The sequence below is a fragment of the Lissotriton helveticus genome, chromosome 5_1, assembly GCF_964261635.1.
Source record: "Lissotriton helveticus chromosome 5_1, aLisHel1.1, whole genome shotgun sequence".
Lineage (NCBI taxonomy): Eukaryota > Metazoa > Chordata > Amphibia > Caudata > Salamandridae > Lissotriton > Lissotriton helveticus.
This window is the reverse complement of record NC_136065.1, coordinates 1015852400-1015878646: the sequence shown is the minus strand read 5'-3', so window position 1 is coordinate 1015878646 and position 26247 is coordinate 1015852400. Positions and strand designations below refer to the sequence as shown.

General features: G+C 45.7%; 1 protein-coding gene across 4 annotated transcripts in view; it reads right to left on the bottom strand.

Annotated features, from left to right (window-relative positions):
* UROS (uroporphyrinogen III synthase) overlaps positions 1 to 26247 on the bottom strand; it is a 598542-nt gene that overhangs the window by 130587 nt on the left and 441708 nt on the right. For all 4 annotated transcript variants that reach the window (XM_078643517.1, XM_078643516.1, XM_078643519.1 and 1 more), the window contains one exon: positions 24049 to 24123. In XM_078643517.1, coding sequence (XP_078499643.1) covers positions 24049 to 24123 — 75 coding nt within the window. The remainder of the gene's footprint in view (positions 1 to 24048; positions 24124 to 26247) is intronic.

The window sequence follows — 26247 nt, the reverse complement described above, 5'->3', positions numbered from 1 at the left end:
GCATCCACCAACATTTGCAGATCGGCGTCTGGTTTTATAGAGACCATGGGTTATCAAAGCGCTGCATGTCTTGACTACGCACCCTTTGACATTGCCGAGTGTCTCCTGCATTGCCCGAAACACCCCCCCCCCCAATCAACAGAGCCCTTGTTTTAGCAGAGACCTCCATGCATTAGCCGAGCACGTCCTGCTGAAGGGACGTTGTGTTTACAAGCACATCCTGTCTAAAGCAAGCGCTTAGTCTTAGATGACCCGTCACCCGACCCCCGCTTGCACACTATGAGAGCAGCCTTGACAGATGAATCCCTCTGCACGGGCTCAGCACCCTCATGCATCCTCTGAGCAGCCCATGCTTGTGTGACTCTAATTCTTTTTAGTAGATGTTCCAAAGGAAAAGTGGCCTGATGTCCTGCACTGACTTTCAGCCATAGACTTTCTATTTGACCTTGTGTACATTAATTTTTTTTTCCTACCTGGCAGATGGTAGGAAAAAGTCGCTGGTAGATGGTAGAAACTCTTGGAACCATCAGAGTCCTTGCTGCCTTTGTCTCACTTTGCCGACTTGGAAAGGCATTGCACGTCTTACTCCTCCTCCAGTGCTGCTGCACTTGACGAGTCAGCAAGACTTGGCTCTTCTGACTCTGCCATTTCTCAAACTCTTGGAGTATAGGTTCAGTAACAACCTCTTGGTTCTCCTGATTCTCTCAAAATAGTGCCTCATCCACTTCTTACCAAGAAAGTCACACTTTTTGATTTGGATGAGGTTATAGGAGAAGCAGCCCATCATAAACTCTAAATGGCCTTTAAAATTTAAAATAGTCCACAGACCATTCAGGAAGTCTTGAACTGTTGCTAGGCATGCTGGGTGCTCTGTCTCGAGTGCCAGACTGCAGACTTGGCACTACCAAATCAAGCATTTGCAATGCAATAGGTCTTTCGTTAGAGAGAGTTTGAGTTGTTGGCATAGTAAACAACACTGCCTTTAATTTATGTGTTTTGAAAACCTGCAAGCAGACCATAAACACGGACTTTGTACATAGTCCTGGCTTACAAGAAGCAAGGCAATAAAAGAGGCGCAGTTACTGCCAGCATTGCTTCTCATAACAATGACTATAAGTGCCAAGTGTATGTTTACGGTCCGCTTGCAGGTTTTCAAAACACATAAATAAAAGGCATTGTCATTTACTATACCATAGCCCAAACTCTTGCAAATGCGAGACCTATTACATTGCAAATGCTTGCTGCTGGTCAGGCACATGCAGGAAAAACACTTGTTCCATGGCCTCCAGTTTCAGTCAGGACCCCTATTAATGTCTATGTATGCAGACAACATAATGCTTTTTATTAGATACCCTAACACTAACTTGCAGCCTCTAATTGATGAAATAAGTCGTTTTGGTGCCATGTCCGGGTTGCGGATCAACTGGAACAAATCAGAGCTGTTTCCAATCACTGATTCTGCCACCCCAGGGGAGATGGAGATGCCACTTAGATGGGCCTGGGATACCACCAAATACCTTGGCATTATACTGCACAAACATACGGAACACGTTATATGCCTCAACTACGGACCAGCTATCATACAACTTAGTTCACAAATTGAGAGATGGATTCAGCTACCAATTTCCATGGCAGGGCACATTGCCCTTATTAAAATGTTCTACCCCGGTTCTTATACCTCTTTGTTAATATACCTATCCCACTCACCAATGTCTTTTTCACACAACTGCAGGGCCTCCTTGTACGATTGATCGGGGAGGGGGTGCAGACCACGGATAGCATTTGACACTCTAACGCTCCCTTATGACAGGGGCGGGTCTGCAGTCCCAGATTTTCACCTTTACCTCCTGGTCGCGAAGGCACAATTTGCCTATCATTGGTTCCATACAGACTCCCGAATACCATACCACCAAACCCAAGTAGGATTTAGCTTCCCCACTCCCCGAGGGGCAATATTTGCACAGGGTATACCACTTGACCCAAATGACATAAAACATCTATCCACCACATGCTAGGCCTGGCGTAGGCTGAGCCGAATGTTGTGTAATGGCTCCCTCTACTCCCCAGAGCTCCCACTGTACCAAAATCTGCACCTACCACTCACATCTTAGGTGGTGGCATAGTGTGCACTTAGCAAATTAAACTGTGGCACCCTTGGTTCCCTCTTCCGAGACGGACAGGCCTTAACCATGACAGACCTATCTACAAGCACTGAATTGACATATATGGACAAATTTGTGGCGACCAGACTGCTCAGGCACTTCGCTCGTCCACTCAACGGCACTCAGACCAATTACAACGCCACATTGCAGCGTTGTGATTGGCTTAGGGGAGGGAGCCTGGTTGTTTCCTGTTCCGGCCCCGGAGAGACTGAGACGGCGTGGGAGACAGCGGGAGAGCAGCGAGGAGGTACGTTTTTTTCCCTGTTTTTTTACATTCCCTTCCCGCTCCGTCACCCCCGATCCGTGCTAGCCACAACTAGTTTCGGGTAACGGGACTGAAAGATGCTTGGACTATGTTGAGTTGCTAGTGGGTCTAGCCTTCGCCTTTCCTTAGCATAGTTCTTTCAGTTGAGCTACAATGGCTAAGCATGATGCAAAACAATCCAACTCACTGCGCAGCTCCACCTGTCTGCCCCAGTGCCCCAGCCAGCTTCTGCCGCTGTGCCCAGAGTTTGAGGCCTGCTGTAGGCTCTGCTCGTCATTTGGCCTTTTTTTCTCACTTTTGTTATTGTGTTATTGTGACTCCAACTGTTTAATTGTGCTGTGTCCTGCCTTTAAGTTGACCCTGTTTGTAGCGTTATTCTTTGGCCCCCCACTGTTCCCCCCCCTTTTTTGCCTTCTGTTCTCCCTCGCCGCCTCCACCGATCCCCGGTTTCCGCCGCTGCGTCCCCTGCAGCCCCACCCCCCTCGCCCTCTAATGGTCTCCCCGCTCCTGCCTCCCAGCTGCACCTCCCTCCCACCTCCCCATATATGGCGTTCGCTGCGCAGCAGTAAGAGCGACCCTAACCCTGCCTCCAATCAGGTCGCTCCACTCACAGCGCAGCTCCACCTGTCTGCGCCAGTGCCACCAGCCAGCTTCTGCCGCTGTGCCCAGGGTTCGAGGCCCTCTATAGGCTCTGCTCGTCATTTGGTCTTTTCTTTCTTACTTTTGTTATTGTGCTGTGTCCTGCCTTTAAGTTGACCCCGTTTGAAGCGTTATTCTTTGGCTCCCCACTGTCCCCCCCCTTTTTTGCCTTCTGTTCTCCCGCGCCGCCTCCACCTATTCCCGGTTCCCGCTGCTGCGTCCCCTGCGGCCCCGCCCCCCTCGTCCTCTATTGGCCTCCCAGCTGCACCTCCCTCCCACCTCTCCATATATGGCAGCCGCTGCGCAACCGAAGGTGCGCCTAAGGCAAGCCCGTCTGGGCCCGTCCGCGCCTGGACCGCGCCCAGCGCCAGAACCCCTGGCCCGCGCGAACGCCACGTTGCCCGACTCGACTACGATGCCAGCACCCTCCATGCACTCAACCCCGGAGGAGAACACACCTGCTACCGGGCCACCCCGAAGCGCACCCAAGGACCCTTCACCTGCCGGATCTGCAGCTTCACCAGCATCCGGCCCACCAAACCACTAACTACCTCAGCTGCATTCTCCTCAACACCCGCTCCGCCCGCAAACACACCGTCGAACTCTAGGACCTCCTCGACTCTACCTCCCCAGATGTCGCTTTTCTGACTGAGACCTGGCTGAACCCCACCTCAGCTCCCGACATCGCCATAGCCATCCCGGAAGGCTACAAGATCACCCGCAAGGACCGTACCATCGGCGTTAGAGGAGGAATCGCCATCGTTCACAGGAACACTCTCAGAGTCTCGACCAACACTGACGACACCCTCAGCACCGCCGAACACATGCACTTCCAGATACACACCGACCTGAACACCACCCTCAGAGGAACCCTTGTCTACAGACCCCCCAAACCACGACCACAGTTCAGCGACTCCATCGCCGACCGCATCAGCACACATGCCTCGCCTTCTCGGACTACATCCTCCTCGGGGACCTGAACTCGAGAACAACAAAAACACCAACTCCACCACCCTGATTGACAACCTAGCTAACCTCGGACTCAGACAGCTCGTGACAACATCCACCCACGCCACCGGCCACACGCTTGACCCCATCTTCACAGCGAGCCCCCACGTCACCTTCAACCACACCACCAAACCCCACTGGACCGACCACCACTGCATCCACTTCACCTTCAGGAAGCCCACCACGCACCACCGCACCCAGCAGGTGCCTCGACGCCGCTGGAGCAAGGTCACCGAAGACCAGCTAACCCCCACCCTCGCCCAGAGCCCACCCGCCGACCCCACCGACCCGGACACCGCCGCCCGCATCTTCAGACAATGGATCGACAACTGCGCCAACACCCTCGCCCCGCTCAAGGCACCCTCTAACAGCCACACCAGCAAGAAGGCTATCTGGTTCACCGAAGACCTCCAAGCTTCCAAACGAACATGCCGAAAACTGGAGAAGAACTGGCTCCGCGAACGAACCCCGGACAGCCACGCAGCCCACAAGAACGCCACTCGCAGACACCATCAACTCATCAGAACCGCCAAGAGGACTTCATTTAGAGAGCGCCTAGATAACAACACACACAACAGCAGAGAGCATTTCAACATTGTGAAGGAGCTCTCCAACCCCAGCTCCAACAACAACGAGATCCCGCCTTCACAAGACCTATGCGACTCACTGGCCACCTTCTTCCTCCGCAAGATCGCCGACATCCATGACAGCTTTAACGCCGCGCCCTCCCCCGACATCTACCGACCCCACGACCACCACCCGCACCAACCGCCTGCTCTCCTGGACCAACATCAGCGACGAAGACACCAGCGAAATCATGCAACACCATCTACTCCGGATCACCGTTAGACCCATGCCCTCACCACATCTTCAACAAAGCCTGCACAGCCATCACACCTCATCTCCGGAAAATAATCAACATCTCCTTCAAGACAGCAACCTTCCCGGAAAGCTGGAAGCACGCCGAGATCAACGCCTTACTCAAGAAACCCAAGGTGGACCCCAAGGACCTCAAGAACTTCCGACCGATCTGCCTGCTTCCGTTCCCGGCGAAGGTCACCGAGAAAATCGTCAACAAACAACTGACCCGCTACCTCAAGGAGAACAGCATCCTGGACCCGTAATGCAATGACAGCACCGAAACCGCCCTCATTGCCGCCAACGATGACATCAGGACCCTGCTTGACAACGGAGAAACAGCGGCCCTCATCCTCCTGGACCTGTCAGCCGCCTTCGACACGGTCTGCCACGGCACACTACGAACACGCCGACACGACACCGGGATCCAAGAGAAGGCCCTGGACTGGACCACATCCTTCCTATCCGGCAGAACTCAGAACGTCTGCCTCTCCCCCTTCCGCTCCAATGCCACCAAGATCATCTGCGGCGTACCCCAGTGCTCTTCCCTCAGCCCGACGTTGTTCAACAGCTACATGGCACCCGACAGCGCGACCTCAACATCATCTCCTACGCCGACAACACCCAGCTGAACCTCTCCCTCACCCCGCCTAAACCAACCTCCATGAAGGAATGAAGGCCGTCGCCGAATGGATGTGGAACAGCCGTCTGAAGCTGAACTCAGATAAAACGAAAGTCCTCATCCTCTGCTCCACCCCTTCGGCCTGGGACGACTCCTGGTGGCCGACCACACTGGGAACAGCCCCGACACCCACCGACCACGCACGCAACCTAGGGGTCATCCTCGACTCCACCCTCTCCATGACTAAGAAGGTCAACGCCGTCTCCTCATCCTGCTTCAACACTCTCCGAATGCTCCATAGGATCTTCAAATGAATCCCCATCGAAACTAGAAGAACAGTCACCCAGGCCCTCGTCACCAGCAGATCGCACTACGGAAATTCTCTCTACGCAGGAACGTCGACCAAACTCCTGAGACGACTGCAAAGCATCCAGAACGCCTCGGCACGTCTGATTCTCGACATCCCCCGCCGCAGCCACATCACACCCCACCTGAGAAACCTGCACTGGCTCCCCGTCAACAAGAGGATATCCTTCAAGCTCCTCATCTACGCACACAAAGCTCTCCACAACACCGGCCCAGCATACCTCAACAGACTTCGCTTCTACACCCCCACTCACCATCTCCGCCTAACCGACATCGGCCTCGCTATAGCACCCCGCATCTGAAGAACGACTGCCGGCGGCAGATCCTTCTCCCACCTCGCCGCCAAGACCTGGAACATCCTCCCCACCAACCTACGGCAGACCCAAGACCTACTGGCCTTCAGAAGACTCCTCAAGACCTGGCTCTTCGATCAGTAGAACCCCCCCCCCAACGCCTTGAGACCCTCACGGGTATGTAGCGCGCTTTACAAGTGTCCTGATTGATTGATTTGAAAGCAAAAGGCTGATGCGTCTGACAGACACCGGAGCAGAATGTGACATTGATGAGGGTATGCGCGTGGAGACAGAGCAACAAGATGACGACCTTCGCGCCATCCTCCTGGGGGTAAAAACAAGTCTCAAAACTATTGACACCAAGCGCAACCTGCTGACCTTCTGCCTGGATTAGGTTAAGCAGGGGGTAGACACTCAAGAAACACGGCTCGACCAGCTTGAAAACAGAGCCTCTGATGCGCACAACTACCAGATGGAATCTAAAGAACACTTCCTCCAGATGGAAAAGGTCCTACATGTCATCAAGGCAAAGAATGAAGACTTAGAGGCCTGCTCCAGGCAGAATAACCTCCGTATTACTGGCATTCTGGAGACCACGGCAATAACCAAAATGGAAGACTTTGTGGAGAATCTACTGCAGAACCGGTTTAGTTCAGACCTGTTGACTGTGTTCATAGTAGAACTGGCTCATCGCTCTCTCGGTCCCAAACCACCAGTGGGTGCTACACCACGTACCGTAGTTGCACGTCTGCTCAACTATCAGGAAGAGGATGTGATCCTGTGCCTCGCACAGGAGCATGAAGTCATATCGCACCAAGGAAACAGCATTTTTTTCTACCCCGACTTCACCCCCTTGGTCCAAGCTGTGCGTCATGAATTACACCATATGCACTCTTATACCCCGCCAAACTATGAGTCACCTTTGAAGGAAAATCCCACCTTTTTACTGATGCGAAATCTGCTCTTAAATTTGCTAAGCATATTGGTGGGCGGAGGCGTTTCCCCTAAGCCTCACTGCTTTCTGCAGCAGTTGAACGGCAAAGGTTGAGACTGCTGTAGAGAGTGCACCATCTGACTGGAGTAACTGATGTGAATACCTTGCTGTGGAATGCAAACTGTACCTATATTACATGTGGGCTACATGTTACTCCTCTTTGCGTACATATTGCATTGCTCTCTTTATCATTGCTATCAGTCCATTGTTACTTCTGCATTGCACTTGACTTGCATATCCCCCAGCTACCCTGCTGTTTCTGGCAGTGACGTATATGCAGCAGCATACTCTAACTATGCCAGAGGTGTGGCGACATTGATATGTAGAGGGTTAGGATGGTCCACCTTGCAATTGTCAATTGATCCAGAAGGTTGTTATAGTGCGGGGCAGTCTAGGAGGGAGGCAGATCACTATAGTGCCAATATACGGGCCCAATACTGATGACCCTGAATTCTTTGGTACCATTTGGTCCAAATCACTGCACTCGGGTGCAACACTGTAATCTGGGGCGACAACTTCAACACCATATTGGATAACACGCTTGATAGGTCGGGCTCCTCCCGCAGTCAGCCATGCTATCACGTATTACTCTGTACCATTATGTTATATTATATGACAATGTTTAACTTCAATAAACCAAAACAAACGGTGTCATGATAGTGTACTTATAAAGTGGAGTTGTAAGCAATGTGGTTCCAGAGAAACTAATCCTGCACTGTCATGCAAGCAAATGTGTGTCAAAAGTAATAGTGTAGGAAAGAAGGCAACTTAAGAAACATGTACACGTAAAATGGCAGTATTTCTTCCCGTGCCTAACCTAGCCATGTGACAAGGTCAGTACAGTCAATGGCAGATAGGTGACTTTTGGCATTAGTTTACAGCACATAATTCAAAGGGCAGGTTGTACCAATTTCCTGAATTGTGCCGCAATATGCAAGGTGTAGTTGGTGCTTCCAGATTTGTCTCCTATGTTCCTCTTGTTGCTTTGACTGCAAGTTGCCAGTGCAATTGTCTGTTGGTAGCGTGTAGTACTCTGAATTATAGATGTCAGGCAAAGGCATACATTCATAGTTTAAAATTTGTCTGCTTAACTGTTGACCATGTCAATCAGTGGTGCCGGAAACAATTTCAGAGTGGGAATGCCGCCATCAATGTTACATCACGGAAGTCATAAGGATTGTGAAAAAAACATGTGTCACCAAAGAACAAGTGAAGCAAATGAGCCATTTAGCAGGAGAGTTGTATGGGTGTTATTAGAAATGGGGGTCTCTAATTGGCAGAGGTATGTATCTTTGTCCAAGTAGGCACCCTTGCTTCTAGTCAGGGTAAGGGGGATACACACTTTAGATAACCTCTGCTCACCCCCTTGGTAGCTTGGCATGAGCAGACAAGCTTATCCCAAAGGCTATGTTTAAAGAATTTGTACTCAAAACACACAATAACACAGTGATAATGCCACAAATGGTGTACACCAGTTTAGAAAAATAAAGTATCTTTATCTAAACTCAAGGAGACAAAAACGACAAAAATCCAACATACATGTATCAAATTACGATTTTAGAACTGCTATTGCAAAAATAGAACTTGTAGAAAACAAATAGCTCCGCCTGGGGCTATTACTACGTCGTGACAGCAATAAATCCAAAGTATGGAACTGACGGCGAGGTGTGCGACATCGAGCATGGAGTCACACAGATCCCTAAACAAATAATACCTTGGAAAATGTAGTCTGTGACGATGCACGACGTTGTGGAGGTGAGGCATTGGTCCCGAGGTCCAGGACGGCTCCCTGGCTTCCACGGGGAAGGGGAGGCGTTGTGTCCACGAGGAGGCGACGTGTTGAATCCAGGACAGGGGAAGTCGGTTGCGTCGGTGGTGAGGCGTCAGTACCAGTGAGGTGATGCGAAGACGGCGAGTTCATGGAGTCACCCTCAGCAGTTAACGGTGCCGCGAAAACTGGATGCAGGCGCTGGTGGCAACGGAGTCGGTGCGAGTGCTGGCGCCAGGAAGGCCGATAACTGCAGGCATTGAAGGGTGTCTGAGCTGCGGTGCAGGCAGGGCGGTGCGTCATGCACTTCACGAGGGGTGCCCCTGGCTTCGGTGCAGGTCGTAGCATCAGCGCTGACGGTGTCGGAGATTGGTTTTCTCGCTTCTTGTAAGTTTCTTTCAGCTCCCAACAGCAGGAACATTCTCCGGAGGCCCAAAACAGGAACAGGCACAATCTGGCAGGTCAGGACTCTCAGCAGTAGAATTTGGGGGAGTCGGGGTGAAGTCTTTGTGTCCCTAAGACTTCAGAACAGAAGGCCAGCACACACAAACCCTTAGAGATTCTCCTTCAAGCAGGTTTTTCAGCAAAGTTCCAGTCTTTGTCCTTTCCTTGGAAGGAGCAGCCAATGCAGGCCAACCCCACATAGCAGAGGGGCAGTACTCCTCCTCACAGCTCTCCAGGTCGTCTCCTTGGCAAAGGTTCCTCTTGAGTCCAGAAGTGATCGAAATTTCTGGGGTTTAATGTCCACTACTTATACCCCATTTTGTCTTTGTTTTCTTGTGGCCAGGGTCTCTGAACCCAGTCCGAACCAGTTCTGTCCTCACTGGTGCAGTATGACCACAGGGGGTAGAGACAACATTGTGCAAGGGAGACAGGCCCTATTCAGGTGCAAGGAAAACTCCTCCCACTACTCTAAATGCAGCCAAGGTCTACTCAGCTCAGCCTTGAGTCAGTTCAGTTTGGAAAGCTTTATTCGGTTTGCATGACACAACCATAAAAGCAACATTAAAAAATACATTCAATAGCATATAACGTGAAAACATCATGATTTTAAAATTGTACAATTTCCCTAGTAAGGTAGAAAGGGTTGACTGCGCATTCCATATATTTACCCACGGTGTGGTGCACCAACGGGACAACATTATAATAAATACTAAAAAATAGTTCAAGCACTCACGTGCAACTAATAGCAGCAAATGGAAAAATATTACAGTAAAGTGCATAATGCTAAGAGGCCTTTAACTTAGGCTGTAGCCATTATTCATTAAAGTGACATGTGCCTGGGTAAACACTTACGTACAAACTAGTAGCAGCAAATGGAAAAGTATTACAATAAAGTGCATAGTGCTAAAAAGTATTTTAGCTAAAGTTTTTGTCCCTAATACATTTTCATTAAAGTGACATGTGCCTGAGTAAACATTCGTAATCTTATGGTACATTTTAGACATTCCCACTCCACAAAGTGTCTTGTGCTTTGTGAGGGAGTCAACATAACTGCTAATTGTGGTAGTTATGGTATTATCGATCTCCTTATTGTCCTACATTTCAGTATATACAATGCAACCCGAAAACAAATATCTGTATTTTCAAGGACACATAATAAATTAATTGCATCCGTTGTTGTACGAACATTGTATTTTAAAAGGATAGGCTTCAGATAAAATTTCCTTAAGAATATATAAAATTTACAGAAAAGTAAAAAATGACAGCAACTCTGGCTAGAGGTATTATCACATGGACATAACACAGTAGATCTCTCTCCTATTACAGGAAAGGATACCAAGTGATGTACAATCCCCAACCTCAGGCGTGTTAAAACAAAACGTTGTGAGGGTCTAGATACATCGGACAGGTAAGCCTGGAACCCACTTTTGAGTTTGAGTTGCCTATAAAACACAACAGTTTTTTTAGTCCTAGTTAGCTTCAGTCGCCCTTCCCTTTTGTATAACAAGAAGGAATCCTTGATTTCCTTCTTTGTGAAGGGGATTATGTATTCGGACATCTTTAAAATATTAAGATCAAACAATATATCAGTCTTGAGTCATCCAGGAAGGGCCAGGCACACCTCAACACCCCCCCCCCCCAGTGGCTGTCTATAGTGAATACACATCCCCAGCCCCTGTCACTCCAAAACCAGTCAATACACAACCAGCAGAGGCACACAGAATGGTTAAATAAGAAAATGTCTACTTTCTAAAAGTGGCATTTCCAAAGACCCAATTTAAAAACAATCTTCACTAAAAGATGTTATTAAATTCTGAATTCAGAGAGCCTAAACTCCATTTCTCTATCTGTTCCCAATGGGAAGTTATATGTGTAAAATGTTACAAAGTAACTCCCCTGTTAGCCATGGGAACAGATAGCCTTTCAATTGTGAAAAACGAAATACACAGTATTTCACTATCAGGACATGTCACACACATCAGTACATGTTCCACCTTTCGCATACACTGCACCCTGCCAATGGGGTACCTTGGGCCTACCTGAGGGGTGTCTCACATGTACAAAAAGGGAAGGTTAGGGCCTGGCAAGTAGGTGCACTTGCCAGGTCGACATGGCAGTTAAAACTGCGAACAGACACTGCAGTGGCAGGCCTGAGTTAAATTTGTAGGGCTACTTATGTGGGTGGCACAATCAGTGCTGCAGGCCCACTTGTACCATTTGATTTACAAGTACTTTAGTAGGCACTTACAAGTAAATCAAATATGCAAATCGCGGATAATCAATTGTAATAACTATTTGTACAGGGAGAACTTGTATTTTGACACTGAATAGGAGTGGCAAAGTGCCCAAAGCATCTAAGCCAGCATAAAAAATACAGCAGGTAGAGGCAAAAAGTCAGGGGAAACCACGCCATGGATGACAAGGCTAACAGGTGTAGTATGTATTAGGTGGTGCATTTTGGAGCACACAGTCTCAATTATAGTACTAAAGCACAGTGTAGTAGTATTCGGTCATGTACGACTGACCATTTTCCATTGATATGACCTAAAAATTTGCACTGAAATGCAGTTTTAATGATAACACTACATAGCGCACAAACGGCAATGTGTGGAAATCAGATTTGAGCAAATATTTACCATTTGCACATCACCAAGTAAAGTACCTTGATTTATTTTGAGCCTATTAAAAGTTTTGTTTGCTGCACACTGTGGAATTACAAAAAATATGCTTCAATTGTGCTTTTCTAATTGCTGATATATTTTGTAATATTTGTACAGTTAATTTACAGGAATGTAAAGGTTATTGTGTGCTAGAAATGACTGACATCCACAGCCTTTCCTTCCACACTCGCTGTATTTCATCAAGATTACACAATCCTCTAACCTTGCAGTCAGAGAAAGAAAAGCAAACATTAATCTTTGTGTTAAAAAAATAGGCAGCAATTTGTAAGAAGACATAGCCTGGCATGTGACTTCTGTCTTTGAAGGCACAGCAAATGTGACAAGATAAAAACAAAATATAAAGGCACCTTTATTGCTCATTCACTTTCTGAGCTCCAGCACGATTTTGGGGGTGCTGCAGCATCCCCAGCAGCATTACTTCCAGAGCCTAGGATGTCAATGTGTGTGAAGTGTGGTCTTGACCTTCCAATCATTTGTGAGGTACAGTTTGGAGCAGCCAGAGAGTTCAGTGTGTTGTTTTGGGTGGCATAAACTTGTCTACTCGAGGGCGATGGGGTGTAGGGTAGGGTTGTATGATTTTACAACGCATTCTGTTGTAAAGTATGCCTTTACCATGCATGCGTTACAACGCGAATGCAATCACCACGCATATCCTTTACCACAAAAATACCTTTTACACGCATACTTATACGATTTTCGTTGTAAAAGTATGCATGTAAATGATATTTTCATGTTAAAGGATTTTCACCCTAAAAAAGTACTTTATTAATTTAACTCTCCGCTACACCACCCGCTCATTCGTCCATACCTCTCCTCTCCTTGTTTTTCCGTGATGACGTTGTATGTCATTAAGAGGAAGCAGAAGTTTTTTTCCATTTCCTCTTATGACGCCGATCGCCTTCACATCTTTTTCAGAAACAGGTGCGTTTATTTCTTCTTTAACCCACGCTTTTTTTTGTGGGGGGAGGAGACCCCCCCGACGCCCTCCCCTTTTTTTTTTTACTTTAGCACACATGCCTTTACTACGTATTTCGTAGTAAAGGTATGCGTGGTAAAGACTTCTCGTTATAACCACGCATGCGTTGTAATGCATGGGTGGTTATGATGTGCGTGGAAACGGCCGCATTGTAGTGGCCATTTCCCGTAAGGTAGATCTGTTTCGGTTAGTGTGATCCTGCTGGAGAGATTTCTTTTTTATGGTGATGGTGGTGGCACTGACGATATTTGTGTGCTTAAAATAGTCGGCAATGGGTGTATGACTCGGGGGATAAGTCTGGCAAATTGTTGTACTGGCTGGCGACCCGTGATGTCTCTAGCAGGATTGTGCCAGCTATTAGAGACTCCTCTGGGCACCCTCTGCAAGGGGCTGCATGCGATTGCACAAACTTTTGCAGCATTCTACCAAGATTGCAACACAGCGCTTCTAGCCCCCCAAAGCAAGATCGAGGCCCCCCTCCTTTGGCATATCCATCTGCAAGAGTCAAGTCTTACGGGGTTCGTCCGATAGGACAAGATGGGAGTCACATACTTGGGAGATATTCGCCAAGGGGGACATTGATGTCCTTTTAAGAACTGCAAGACTACTATAGCTTCTCCCACACACAATTATTTCAATACTTTCAGATGCACCACGCCCTGCTGGTCCACCTCCCAGTAGATGTCCAGGTCCCCGAATACAGTCCTCTTGAGGCCAAACTCATGACGGGAAGATTGGGTAGGGGAGCCATCTCAGTGATTTATTGTTCCCTGATGATCAATGCGCCAGATCAATTCCCCTTCTCAGACAGAAATGGGTGGTCAAGACTCAATATTCTATAGGCTTTATCTTTCGTTTTCTGTATATCTTGTGTATCATATTCATCATGTACAAATGGACTATGTAATTTGTTTTACTGATTGTTTATATATAATATGAGATTGGAGAGTTTGTAAATTTGTCTGCTTGATGTACCTTGGTTAACATGTCTGCTATGGCTTTTACGCTCAATAAAAAAATGTTAAAAAATGAAATCGGTGGGCAAGTTGGACGATGATGAGTGGAGAGAGGCGTGCTTGACCCCAAGAGAATTGGTGATCTCCTTGCGACTGCAGAATGATCCAAATTAATTATCTCCACACAACATATCTGACCCCCCACGGGCTGCAGCAGATGGGCCTCGTGGCTCTGGCCTCATGCACCAGATGTTACTTCCCTACCGCCTACTTCTTTCATATGGTCTATTTTTGACCGGCCTTGACATCCTTCTGGGATGAGGTGGGCATGTTATTTCTGAAGTGTTGGGACACTGCTTTGCTCTGGGTCCCCGGATGGCCCTATTGGATCTCCAGGAGGAAGCTGGGGGGACGAGAGCCGAACGGATCTTCATAGGAGTGGCATCCTTAGTAGCTAAGAGGGACATTGCCCGCAACTGGAAATGACCACACTCCCCTTCTCTGGAGACTTGGAAGAAAGGAGATGATTGGTGTGCATGCCAAGAAAAAACAATATATGAGATGAGGGGCTCCCCCCAAAAGCACAATAAGATATGGGGAGGGTGGTGGCTGTATCATGGGCTACTGGTGTAATGAGAAAAGTTGCCCAGCGTGATTGTGATTCTGTAATGGTGAAATCTGACACTACTGGTATGGCGATGTATTAATATTGGTAGCTGATGCCTTGTAACACTACACCTAATAACATTTGGACATTAAAAAAATAGTTGAAAATGATGTGAGAGCAAAGAAAAGACTTCCACCAAGAACTACACTTCAATTCTATCTTCAGACTATTTTTTACCTAACCGACTCCAACAATTTCCATCTCAAAAGATTTTTGGGTCAAATCTGAGAACATCATATCTTCTCCAAAAATGCATGCTATTACTGGCTATCAATCAGCATTATGATGGTGCAAAGGTTTTACTCTTCGTTCCGGACATTCATGCCCAAAGAAGTACCTATCATAGTGCAGCAGGTCAGTGGCACTGAGGCCCGTGATTTTAAGGGCCCTAGGCATCCTAATACAGGGTGCATTTACCTACCCAGCTAGTGGGGAGTTGCGGCGGGGGCGGATGGAAGCAGTTGCCGGACTTTCATTAGAGTCCAGGGCACTGTTGGTTTGCCAAAGGTCACGCTAGAGATTTTAGTCATTCGCCAGAAGGCAGGGGAAGTTGCACCTGAAACTTTGTTGCTTGCTCTGGCCTTTATTTTTGCAAAATGATGTATGTGCACATGCTTCTTTGGGACTGTGGAGACCCATAGTCTCTTCAGAGTACTGCATCACTGAAAAGCATATTGAAAATGGCCAATTTGCGTTCTTGTGTGCACACCTTTAGTAGATGATTGGTGATGTATAGAGTGGTTTGCTATGTAGTAGGGCTGAGTGTCGCAGCCGGTGGGGATTTTGTGGAACCTTTGTCTCAAAAGGCCTCAAAGTAAGAGGTAGATGTCTCTGGCTGAGCTCCATGAGCAGTTCTGCTGTCCCCTGTGCTTACCCTGACTGTATGAGATGGTCCCATTGCCCACTTGTGTGAAAGCTGTGTAACAGTGACGGCTGTGTAATATTGTAGGGACATGGAATGAGCAGCAGGGACCCCATTGTGGAGTGATTGTTGTGCTTTTGATCTGAGATCCTGGTGTCCCAAACACTGTGGTTTGCAAGATGATGGTGGGATATCTACTGGTAGAGGCATATGATCTTTTATAACCAAAGTAAAAGTAGTGACAGATTCAGCAATGCTTGCAGGACAGTCTCTGTTAACTTCCATCATCCCTTTGACTTGGCGGGTTGAGCACATGGGGAGACCAAGGACTGCCCAGACATGTGGTAGCAACATGCTGAGTGGAGATCCTGCAGACTCTGCCAATGCTACGATTAGAGCACCTGAACAACATCAGTAGACCCACTCGGTGTGAAGATTCCAATGTCAGAGATATTGGAAAAATGGATAAGAAGTTAGCAGCTAGAGCCTAGGGACTGATTCTGAAGCAAACTTAAGAGGGCACCTCCATCTACACATAACTTTTTTCAGTAGAAATGCCAACAGCTAACCAAGCCACTAGTTGTAGAAGAGGGTGTTAGGGAAAATATATTTAGGGGCTGGAGAACAATGCATGTGAAATTCGATCAACGGGAAAAAGAAAATGGTGGTGTTCGAGGCCAAGATGGAATATATGGAGATAAAAATAATGCACACTGAGATGAAAATTGCATGGTTGAAGTAGGAATGGCTACATAATAAATGAAGTTGCATCAACTGGAGGAGGACATTGTCACAATCCCATGAGTTTCACAGGTATTTTATGACTTATGGTATGTGTCTCGCACTTGCAGAACTTCATGATTTGGGATGGACTACATCCAATTAGAATGCAGATCTGAAGGACATGATTGAGAATATTCTTCATCAACTAGTGAGGTTGGAAATAGATGTGAGGCCCCTGAATGGTGATAGAATGGTGAAACTACCCACAGGAAATATGAACTCAGGCGACAGAGATCTAAGTATTATCCCGGTGGTGCTTCAGGAGAAAGGCGTAAGGTGAAAAAAACAGTTCTGAGGGAGAAGTATCACAGAAAGAGGAGTTTTACCATGGCCACAGGAGTTTGCTGTTTCCTGAATTAAGTCCCGAAGTATTAATATAGTCTCTGCTGCCAACGTGGCCTCCTTTCTCCGGGCATCGTACAGGCACTTCAGTCAGCCCATGTTTTGCACATATACTTGGTTTTTAATAAAGAAATTAAAACAAGTGGTATATACCCATACATTTATAAACATACCCCTACTCTGCAGGGTCAATTAAATGTAATGCTATCTTCACCCTACATTCAAAGCATAAAATGTTGTGTCCATTTATGGCTGGTACCAGAATTGGAATGACAAAGCTTCCACTCATTCCTAATTTTTACAACTAGAAATACTTTTTACCCCAACATTAAACTCAGATTTCTCCTTCAACAAAATATACTTTGCTTACTGTAGTATTTCTTCTTATGGATTCTCATTTTTTTTTTTGAAATGTGTTGACATACACACTTGTGTTTTATTCCAAATCTTGAATAAGGATGTAACCACCATATTGGAAATATTAAAATATACATTTGTCCTGGTACTGCCATTTTGGGCTAGCAATGCACAGGACCCAGTTCATGACAACCCCATCAAGAGAAAGGATGTCAATGCCATATTTCAAGTTTACATTTTTGTAACATTGGTGACATTGGTGACAACTGCCTACAGTGTTGGACATCTTGAGCATTAATAATGAGGCCGCAGCGAATCCGGAAATACGATTTCCAAATGTCTGGTTAGATTATCTTGAGAATTTATTCGATTTTTAACAATATTGCTGATATTAAAAATATCAAATATCTGAGTATTACCACCGAACTCAATAATCTGAAGTATGTGATGTAACACAATCCCACTTATAGATTACAAAATGTGTTTAGTTTGAGACACCACATTGTTCTTTCAAAGTGCACCCTAATTACCATCACAATTGAACAGCATCTGTTATGCGGTCCTTGTTGTGTTGCAAGTATTGATGTATGCAACTGGAGAAAAACACATATCTCCTAGACACACCTCTGGGTTGTGTGTTAAGAACACATCAAAATAAAATTGAATATTAGAATATGATTTACCTTAAGACGAATCACTTATTACTCAAATTTGTTAAGTGTCCCAATAACCGAATTAACATTAGGGAGACTTGCTAATATTTATATACAGGTGGAAATGTAACAATGGCGTGGGAAATCACCGCAGAGAAATTATGTATTATATATAAATAACTGGACATGAAAAAATACTTTTGCTCACATTTTGTGCGCGCTAAGACTGTATAAACTCTCAAGCACTAGTCTATCAGTTCAAAAACCATGAATCCCTCATGCATAAGGATCGTAGATACATATTAGTAGCAGGGACAATTACCAGGGCTTCTCTGTGAAGTTGGAAACTTCACCTGCCTTCGTGAAGCACGAAGGTTCCTGTCTTCACAGGCAAAGTTACTTGCAGCAGTCAGGGGGAGCCATTCAAAACGGTAGTGGGGCTTCTGGTTGAACACAAGTATTTAATAAGGTGTCATTGTGGTTGAGTTTTCTAATTGAACATAGTCATTTTCGGCAGTGTCATAGTGGTTGGGTTGTGTAATAATGGACTTGTTCTCTGGCGTGATAATGCTAGTTTTGATTGGGTTGAAGGAAAATACATTGAAGGTCATAGAGTACTGCAAATATGTGTTTGTGTGAAGTGAGAGAGTCCTATAATGTTGTTGAGTATCTCATGTCAGGAGGGAAGATAATTGTCAAATGGCCACCCAGCTGTGTTGTCTGGGTTCGTTCTCTGTTTGCAGAATGGATAAAATCTGGGAAAACATGAATTTTGGACCCTTCAAAAATCATGTTGCTTTTCTTAGCCGGAAGTTTGATCACAATCTCTCTCCGATGCGCATCCCCCAACCCCACCAGCACACTACGATTTGCGGCTTCCACCACAGAAGGCCCTTTAGTGAGCAAACAAGATGCCCTGATCACTTTCACAGATTCAATTTTCACACCCTCCTGTGCTATTGTATTTAAAAACATTCCAACATCAGGCTCTGCAGCTGGGAACCCGAGGATCCTGATATCTGCTGCCTTTCCCTTATTCTCAGCTTGGTCTCCGCCACCCACTCATTGGCGCAAGTCTCCTCTCTCCCATTCAGTCTTGGAGATACGGCTCACAGGAGAATCCAAAGTCAACTGCACAGAGGATACTCTGGTCTGCATCAGCTGTACAGTACCATGCCTCTCTTTAAAAGTACTCATTATCAAAAGTACTCATTATCAGCCTCTCACTTTGTGCCATTGACACCTTTCCTTTTCCAGCCTTTCCTCCTGGAGGAAGCGATTCTGGGAGATAAAGTCCCCGCCTTCTTCTCTTGCTTTGGTCTCAACAGTGCCAGTGTAGTCCAATCGTCACAGTGCAAGGAGCGAATGGCTAGTGCCTACCTGGCGTGCCCTCCTGCACCACCCTTGCGTCAGTGACTTGCTCCATCTCTCATGCCACAGACGTCTCTGGTCCCTAGAAGATAATCACGGATGCTAGCTTCACCTGAGCACTCATATGCCCTGTGGGCCTTACAGATAACTAGCAGCGATCCTCTGGTCCGACAAGAACTGTCAGGGCGCCGTGGTACACTTCACTATTTCCCACAGGGGCCTCTGATTCATGAGGCGGGATGTCTGCACCACGTGTGCCACAGAGCCACTCCATCGGAGCACTGCTCACTTCGCTCCTGAGAGAGGCAGACCTTATCCCCACTCTACTCTCCCCAGTCCAGACACCCCTGATAGTAGAACAGCACCAGAACTCGCAAGGCATGTGGCAATCTTGGAGCCCGACCACCTCCAGGCATGCACATCTGGATAAACCATATAGAGGTTTGTGTGGAAAAGCAGCAAATAAATCACGCAATTACAGCGAAAGTGTGTTCATTCATTCACCATAAAATGTCAGTTGCGAGGAAATCCTGAGAAAGAAGTCAGGACTGCAAGTGATTGGCACACTGCACTTTTGCTTACTGAGTTCACATTCAACATTATACAGATTCACATTGGAGCACTTAGTTCCAGACCAGGGACACCTAAGAGTGTGGCCTGCACCTAAGAGTGTGGCCTGCAGTTTCTAGTATAGGCAATAGGCCTTTTACATTTAGAAAATCAATGCCAATGTTCAAATACTCTAAGTTGTATAAGATGCAATTTATGAAGCATTGTACAGTAACTGCAGCATTTCTCTCAAAAGAGTGCTCCCAAGCTGCTTTGTGTAAATACCATCCCATACCTGCAAAGCAGGAATCAACCAAATTTTGCTTACATTGCTTTTGCTTAAGTACCTGAAATTCCGGCAAAATTATGTAGTGTTATGCAAAATGCAAATCTGCCTTTTATCACTATATTTTTGCGTGAAATGTATCCTAGTGTCAAATGTTGATGTGAGAACGCATTCCACGCTAAAAAATAGTACAAAACAAGCATTTACAATGCAATGGTCTCGGCATTATTAAAGGTAGAGCTATTGGCATTGCTCATGACATTTTTTTTCATTTTTTTTTAAAACATAAATAAATGGTATTGTCATTTACAATGGCAATAGGTGAGCATTAGAGAGTAGTAGAGAGTATTCGCGGACACAGAGCCACACACAGAGAGCCACACACACAGCGAGCCCCACACACACAGCGAGCCCCACACAAACAGCCAGCCACACACACACAGCCAGCCACACACACACAGCCAGCCACACACACACAGCCAGCCACACACACACACACACAGTCAGCCACACACACAGCCAGCCACACACACACAGCCAGCCAGCCACACACACAGCCAGCCAGCCACACACACAGCCAGCCAGCCACACACACACAGCCAGCCAGCCACACACACAGCCAGCCACACACACACAGCCAGCCACACACACACAGCCAGCCACACACACACATCCAGCCACACACAGCCACACACACACAGCCACACGCACACAGACACACGCACACAGCCACACACCCACACAGCCACACACCCACACAGCCACACACACACACAGCCACACACACACAGCCACACACACACAGCCACACACACACAGCCAGCCACACACACACAGCCAGCCACACACACACAGCCAGCCACACACACAGCCAGCCACACACACACACATCCAGCCAGCCACACACACACAGCCACACGCACACAGCCACACAGCCACACACACACAGCCACACACACACAGCCACACACACAGAGCCACAGCCACACAGACAGAGCCACACACACACAGACAGAGCCACACACACACAGACAAAGCCACAAACGGTACACTTAGGGGGGATCCAAATACCCATAAATCATTGTAGGGAGAAGTAATTTCTTTTTGTGACACAAATGTGTAATTACTCTGGTCTGCACATGCTGAATCAATAAAGTGGTTGGGGTGGAGAGGGATGCCTACTCTGGTTGTATGTCCTTTTGCTTGCTTTTTGAAGTGACTGCGTTCTCGGGTACAGCTGACGAGGAATTACATTACGGGTAAAATGTACTGAGACGTGTTAAATCTGTTGTAAAAGGGACCTCTCAATCATTCTTGAGATCAGAATTGGGGAACACATCCTGAAGTTTGGTAGCTGCCAAAACAGCAGCAGAGTACTGATTCAGGTTACAAAGAGCAAACCCCAGGGCTGTAGTCATCAAAAGACCTTTCAATCAATTTAAGACAACTGCATTAGACCATCTATTAAAGCTTGAGACTTTTTGAGTAAACGGTATTTTAACTTATTCTCCCATAGTATTTAAAGCCCAACTGGAGAAATATTCATTGATTTTCTGTGGTTTCAATAATAATAATAATCAATCTATGTTTCAGCTAAAATAATGCAGAACTTAACAGGTGTTATGCAGAACTTACTCCACAAGTGTATATGTTTGAACCTCTAATGTTCCCGGTCAGAGAAGCTTTTATCAGATTTTACATTCGAGAACTGTTGACGATACTTTCACCTTGGTTGTTTTTAACTACCTAGCACAAAAATGCTGCATGCCATGCAAGACAGACCAAGATTCTATATCCCCAAATTAATTAGTTGTCCTCATTTACCAATCATTTGTTTAAATAACTTCGAACAATTGTAGTAATTCATAGGGGAAAGACAGCAGAATGGACTAAGCCGTTGCGAACTATGTGGCGATTCCTTCAAAGATACTAGCTGAATGCATTTAAAGAACCATTAATGTGGTGAATAGAACAGGAATAAGCAAGTGGCGTATGGTATGGTGACTAACATATATTCGGTTGTGAGGACCAATTAGCACTTGACTGTTAGTTTGTAAAGCGGCTGCTAATTGAGGCTTACCTAAATACCATCTGATAACATGCTATGACTATTATACTGATAGAAGGGTAAAGTTAGCAACAAAACGGAGACAACGTTCGAGTTTTGTAAAGAAGGTCCAATACGTCAGGTTTTTCAAAGAATTACCAAACGTTTCCCTAAATACTACAAACTGCTGGAATATCCAATTTCTGGTAGAGGCGGCCATTAATAACCCATTCAATGTTACAATGAACATCTGGCTTATCCTGGAACCTTGGCGCTCAAATGTGGGTTTAATAGGCAGGGAAACAAAACGCATACCCTATCTGTTGCGCTCATATACATATTTCCTACCCTCTCTCACGGCACAAAAACATACATTGATGCGAAAGACGGAAAAGGTCCCCGGAGACTAGCGTGAGTTAACGAATATATTTTTCCAAAGCTGTAAACACGCGGTGCCTTATGGCGATCTGTGAGGCGCAGAGCATTGCTCGCCGCTCCTTTGTCCCGACATCGCCAAAAGAGCCCACTTCTATGCCCCGGTGAAGCAGAACATTAAAGGTGCGATGCGTCCCTTTACCACACGTCCCCGATTCCCAGATCCCTCTCCCGTTCTTACATGATTGCTCTTTTCACTGGCGATCTCCGTTCTCAAGCACACCACAGCTTCACGTCTTCTCAACGGTGGCGCTTACAGAGCAACTTCTGCTTCTGTTTCGTACGGCGCAAACGATCGTAAGACTTGTTTCAGATTATGGCTTGCCACGCTACCATGTTGGAATGTCCTTGTAGGAACGGGCTCATACTTCTGAGAAGCAGTAGCATATTATATATTTGTTGTATTACAGCAGATTACTTTTTAAATTCTTCACAGTTCATATTGTCATTCATATTTTTGTTGGACAAATATTCATTGTTGTTTAATATCAACAGGAGAAAATTGTTAATGTTGAAGGATACCACGAACCTGTTTTAAGTAATAAAATAATGTCATCTTAAAATGGAAAATCTTTTGGACAACATTCATCTGCCAGGTCTCAGTAGTTTCATTAGCCGTTGTCGCCTCACGTCTCATATTAGACCACATACATTATTAGTCTGTCATTGTGTTCTGTTTGCCGCTGAGAAAGGTGGTGACGTGTTTCCGAAATGTGACGTAGGGGTAAAGGAGGGTAGATTTCAGTAATGAAGGTAGAAAAGGGACGGCATCCGACCGCTGCCATGAAATTATAATAGACATCGATATTTTTTAAATAAAAAAAGTAAACGAAAGATGGCTAACTTCAGCTTTTTGCAAACATGTATGGATTCCATGATCTCTTTTCACGTAAGGGAGTAGCCATTAGGGTACCCACCCGTAACCCTACTTGATCATGTCACAAATATCTCTGAGCGAACGGGTAAGCAAGCGACCCCACACAGTAGTTTGGGCGCTTATTCTACAGCCTGACCGGAGGCATCGGATCGTACTTCTTTTTCTTTATCTACTGAATACAGCAGCAAAGTAACATAAGACAAGGGTTTTACCGAGCAGCAAAATGACGGCCCCAACTCCGAAAATTTCGGAATCGGGGGGCGTGTTTTTTGCGTTCTGAGTGACGGATGACGTCACAGGTACAAAGAACGCAAAAAAACGCCCCCGAATCCGAAAGAGAAGGGGCTTGAACGGAGTGACGTCCCTCTCCTCCAATGGCTGGCCTCCGTTTAGGAAGCCAGCCAATGGAGGAGAGAGGCGGGTTCAAGCCCCCATACCTAAAAACATTAAATCTCCCACCGGAGACTGCGCAAGCGCAGCATTCGGTCGTCGACCTAAAAACAAAAGCACCATAAACGACATCTACTCGTGTTCTGTTGTATCCATGCATGTGAGGCAAATTTTGTCTGTGAATGGCGCATAATTATGTGAAATGGCAGATTTGTACATAACTAGCATATCACAAATTTTCCAAAATTATGTGAATTTCCCCAGTCTAATTTGAAATTCCTCCAGACCTATACAAGACCCCCATTAGGGAACATTACTGGGAGATCCTAAATTATTAATTAAGACGAAAAGACCAGCAATTAAAGAGCTGCATCCCTTTGGTCATTATTGTACTTACTTGAACAAATGAATGCTGCTAGTTTTTCGGCATTTCCAGACTCTTCTCCTTGAGGGATGAGGCCAATTACAGAGACTACAACAAAAAACAAACAGCGACATCAATGACTTTCAGATTCTTCAAACAAAAGAAACCTTACAACTAACATCACCTACATATGTATCCGTCACATTTTCTTAAGACTCCCAGGTCAACTTACATATTGTTACGGGGAGGACCACAGCAGCGTGTGCTCACTACAGTCATTTCCATATTTTGACCCGAAATAATAAACCTACATTTTAAATTTTTGTTTTTTTTATTTTACAGAGTTTTATATAGCGCGAACATGACCCGAATGCGGTATCAGAGCGCTTTACATAGCACCAGTTGCATTACATGAGGACACATTCATTTTTGTTAGGCACAGGGAGATTAAGTGATTTGCCCAGAATCACAGGATGTTCAGCACCATTGCCGAGGCTCGAACCCAGTTCCCCAGATTCGAGGTCGACGTTAGTATTCAGGAATTGTGATAGAATGAAAGGCAAGGACTAACCCACTCTGAAACCATGGCACTAACCCACGCTGAAACCATGGAGGACCTCTAACCTCTCAAGTGTGGAAGAGTTTTTAATTTTGTTTTACATATTGCATTTATGAATATCATTCTTCTTACAGCAAATGTTCGAAATATCTCATACATTAAAATATTCATCTTATTGAATGAGTTAGTGATTTCAAAATGTATTTCTTCAAAATTGTAAAAGAGGTAGTCCACTCGTATACGTCTGCATACTTATTGCATTTCGCACCGACCTGGCGCTTCTTTAGGATTACATATACATTACATTGCATATGGTATCTGAAACATACAGCAACATAATTGTTCATTATGTGCCTTAGGCTTGGCTCCAGCCTTACTTTCAATGCTACTTCAAATCAACAAGTTTAGTTGTCAATACAATCACAGTTTCGTTTTTATACAGCGGACGCTGTTCTCATTGTTCCATAGTATTTACATATGTACAAAAATACCACAAGAAAAAAGATATACGCCTCCCTTAGGGTAAGCCCATAACATTAAGGGATGGAGTTCCATATTTTTTTATCATATTCTTGTGTGCCTAGAGGCTGTGTCCGTAGGCATGTTCGATATGAATATCGTTGGTGATGTAGTATTTGTAAAATATTTATTTGGCGTTTGTACATTAAGTGACAAGCGTAGGAGCACTGTACTGTTGTACCTACGACCTTTTGAAAATGTGTCTATGCTCAAGTGAAATGCTTGGTTAATGCTCAGTGACTTATGTCACTGTGCTGTGCCACAGACAGTCTGGGAAGCATCATGCCTCTGCCAGCAGGCACCCTATAGTGCAATGTGACCTGCCCCCGAGGCTCACCATCACAGCTGGCCACACCCCCTAACATGGAGCCTGGGCCTAATGGACCACTCTGCAGCCTGACTTTGGACATATTCAGGGCGTCAGGGAAACGCTAAAGAGAACGGCAGGAAGGAAGTCTGACTTCTATTCTTCCAAGGTTTGTATTCAAAGCACTGTCACCCAATCACTCCAAAGCCAACAGTCTAGCCGTGAACCTGCTGCTACATACACCCCTATTCCCATTTAGTTATTAAGTGATCTTGTTGCTCACTAGATTCTTGCATCACTCTCTTTCACACTGCTCATTCCAATTTTCAGACCACCACTGTAAAAATAATTGTATAGAAGTATAGTAGTATGTAAGTTTATTTCAGGGACTAGTCCCATAAAGCTTCATAAAATGGCATCACTTAAATGAAGATATTAAAGCTATATAAAACTGAAAATGCATAATAAAGTGATAGGGGCAATCAAAAAGGTGATACAACAGGTACATGCCACCTGTGCAGATTATCTATGTGATCACATTTACAATTCCATTGTTTTTAGAATTCTTGGTTTATTGTGAGATTTATATATTTGTGCACGATTAACAACGTGCAATACGTTTTTTCACACAATTTGACATCTACCGACTGAATTTATATTATTCCTTTTAAACAAGTTTTCTAAGATGTGTAAAAGTGTATTTATTATTGCATTTTAGTAGTTAGTCCACATTTCTGTGCAAGCGTAGTTTTAACAAAAATGGAAGTCATCCTTGTCACTCAACTGTGATTCCCCCGCATGTGCACATCCTCTCCCGACAAGTTCCACAGAACACAGTCAAGCTGCA